The sequence below is a fragment of the Peromyscus leucopus genome, chromosome 3 (assembly GCF_004664715.2).
Source record: "Peromyscus leucopus breed LL Stock chromosome 3, UCI_PerLeu_2.1, whole genome shotgun sequence".
Lineage (NCBI taxonomy): Eukaryota > Metazoa > Chordata > Mammalia > Rodentia > Cricetidae > Peromyscus > Peromyscus leucopus.
The window spans coordinates 86,384,142-86,386,305 of NC_051065.1; the positions used below are offsets into that span (position 1 = coordinate 86,384,142).

At 37.9% G+C, this 2,164-nt stretch overlaps 1 gene segment (V, D, J or C); it reads left to right on the forward strand.

Annotated features, from left to right (window-relative positions):
- The first annotated feature begins 1,341 nt into the window (after positions 1-1,341).
- LOC114686503 lies at positions 1,342-1,828 on the forward strand. The segment is given in 2 exon segments: positions 1,342-1,390; positions 1,575-1,828. Coding segments are annotated over 2 exon segments (303 nt in total).
- The last annotated feature ends 336 nt before the right edge of the window (positions 1,829-2,164 follow it).

Here is a 2,164-nt window from a genome sequence, read left to right on the forward strand (position 1 = left end):
ATGTTTTAAAAAAATCTAAGATTTATAAATGAGAGAACACATGTAATGGTTTTGTTTCTACTCCATATATCTGCCCCTTGCTTCTTCTTCATGGATCACATATCACTCTAAACTCTACTTATGTGTTCTCTCATGTGGAGACCCAAAAACTTCACTCCATACTAAAGAAATATGACTTTGTGTTTGTAGACTCTACGTTCAAGAAATTTATCTCATATTTATTAGTAAATTTAATGTTTATGAAGCAGAAATCCATGACAGCATATAAACAGTATGCTAACAAATACTGTCTATGCATTCTTTAAAACAAATTGATCTAGTGGTTTGGGAGCCAACAGATACAACAGGGAATTACAGTCTTATAGATCACATAAAATTGTTTGTGCTTAGTGTGTGCCTCTTTACAACTATAATATCCTCTTGAAAAATGGTTCCTTTTATTAGTCATCTTTTGTGATAAAACACCATGACCAAGGTAACTTTTAAAGAAAGGGCTTTCTGAGGGTTAGAGTCCATGAGGGCAGAATGGAGGCAGGAGACATGGTAGCTGGAGCAGAAACTGAGAGCTCATATCTAGAACTGCATATATGTACATATGTACATATGTATGTGTACTGCGTGTGTACCATAACTGGAACTGTGGATGGCTAAGTACTATTTTCTGAATGCTTGAAGTCATACCTGAGTCCTCTACAAGAGCAACAAGTGCTCTTAACTACTGAGTTTGCAATCCACTTTAAACCTTCCTTTCTAAAAAAATATTTCACCTTCTTTATCTCCTCCATTCCCTCTTTCCTCTCAACATTTTTCTTTCCTCCCCAATACAAACTTTCCACTCTTTTAACCATCTTCTTCTTCCTCCCCCTCCTTTTCCTTTCCCCTTCTGTTCTTCCTTTCTTCTTTTCCACTTAGAAACTTTCTCTCTCTCTCTCTCTCTCTCTTCTCTTCTCTTCTCTCTTCTCTCTCTCTCTTCTCTCTCTTTCTTGCTTTCCTTCTTCTCCATCATGCTTATTGTTTCATTAGGTTTGCAATCAAAGGTAGTTCTGTTATTATTAAACTTGATGTCCTGAAAATATTTAGACATTAGTGCTTTGAGAGCTATATGTTGGTTCTTTTGCTTCAATGTTAACTTCCTTCCCAGTGATTGCTTGCTCTCTTTGTTGGTATTTTTGACTGTTAATATAAGCTGGATTCTCTCACACCCCTCTGGCCAAGCAATTTACTACCTTATTTGATGATTGCTTTGCATAGGTCCCTACAGGCCGGCCCAGCTGCCCATGTTTTATAAACCAGGCCTTTTCAGTGAGAACTGAAATGCATCAAACAGTGAAGGGCGTCAAGATGGAGTTACAGACTCATGTCCTCATATTTCTGTTCTTCTCAGTATCTGGTGAGAAATATAACTGTATTATAATATTTTCAAATAATTCATTTGTAGAGAAACATCTATTTCCTATTGGAAGCCAATGGCATGCAGATATAATGCCATTAGAAAAGACATTTTAAATTTCAAAATTTGTATCATGAATTCTTTTTTTGTATGTGTGTATAATATTGTTTGTTTCTGATTGCAGGTGCCAATGGGAACATTGTAATGACCCAGTCTCCCAAGTCATTACCTGTGTCAGTAGAAGACAAAGCCACCATGAGTTGCAAGTCCAGTCAGAATGTGGGTACCAGTATAGCATGGTATCAACAGAAACCAGGGCAGGCTCCTACATTACTGATCTACTCAGCATCCATTCGGTATACTGGGGTCCCTGATCAGTTCACAGGGAGTGGGTCTGGGACAGATTTCACTCTCACCATCAGCAGTGTCCAGGCTTAAGATTTGGCAGATTATAATTGTCAGCAGTATTACAGCTCTTCTTCCACAGTGCTTTAGCCTCCAATAAAAACCTTATCTGAGAGTCTCACCAGCTGCCTGCACCACACATGGCCCTGGACCTGCACACTTTCCCATTCTGCCTGAGAGGTGGTATTTCTGACTCATTGATGCAAAACTCAGTAGGAAAAAAGATAAGCACTAAGTTTATTCTAGATAATTATGCTTACACCCACAGATAAATGAAGCTCTCACTCCTAATAAAGAAACTTCTCTTTTCCATAGAAAGTATTACAGAGATCTCTAACTGTTCAAAATGCAAAGATGTATTGTGAGCAT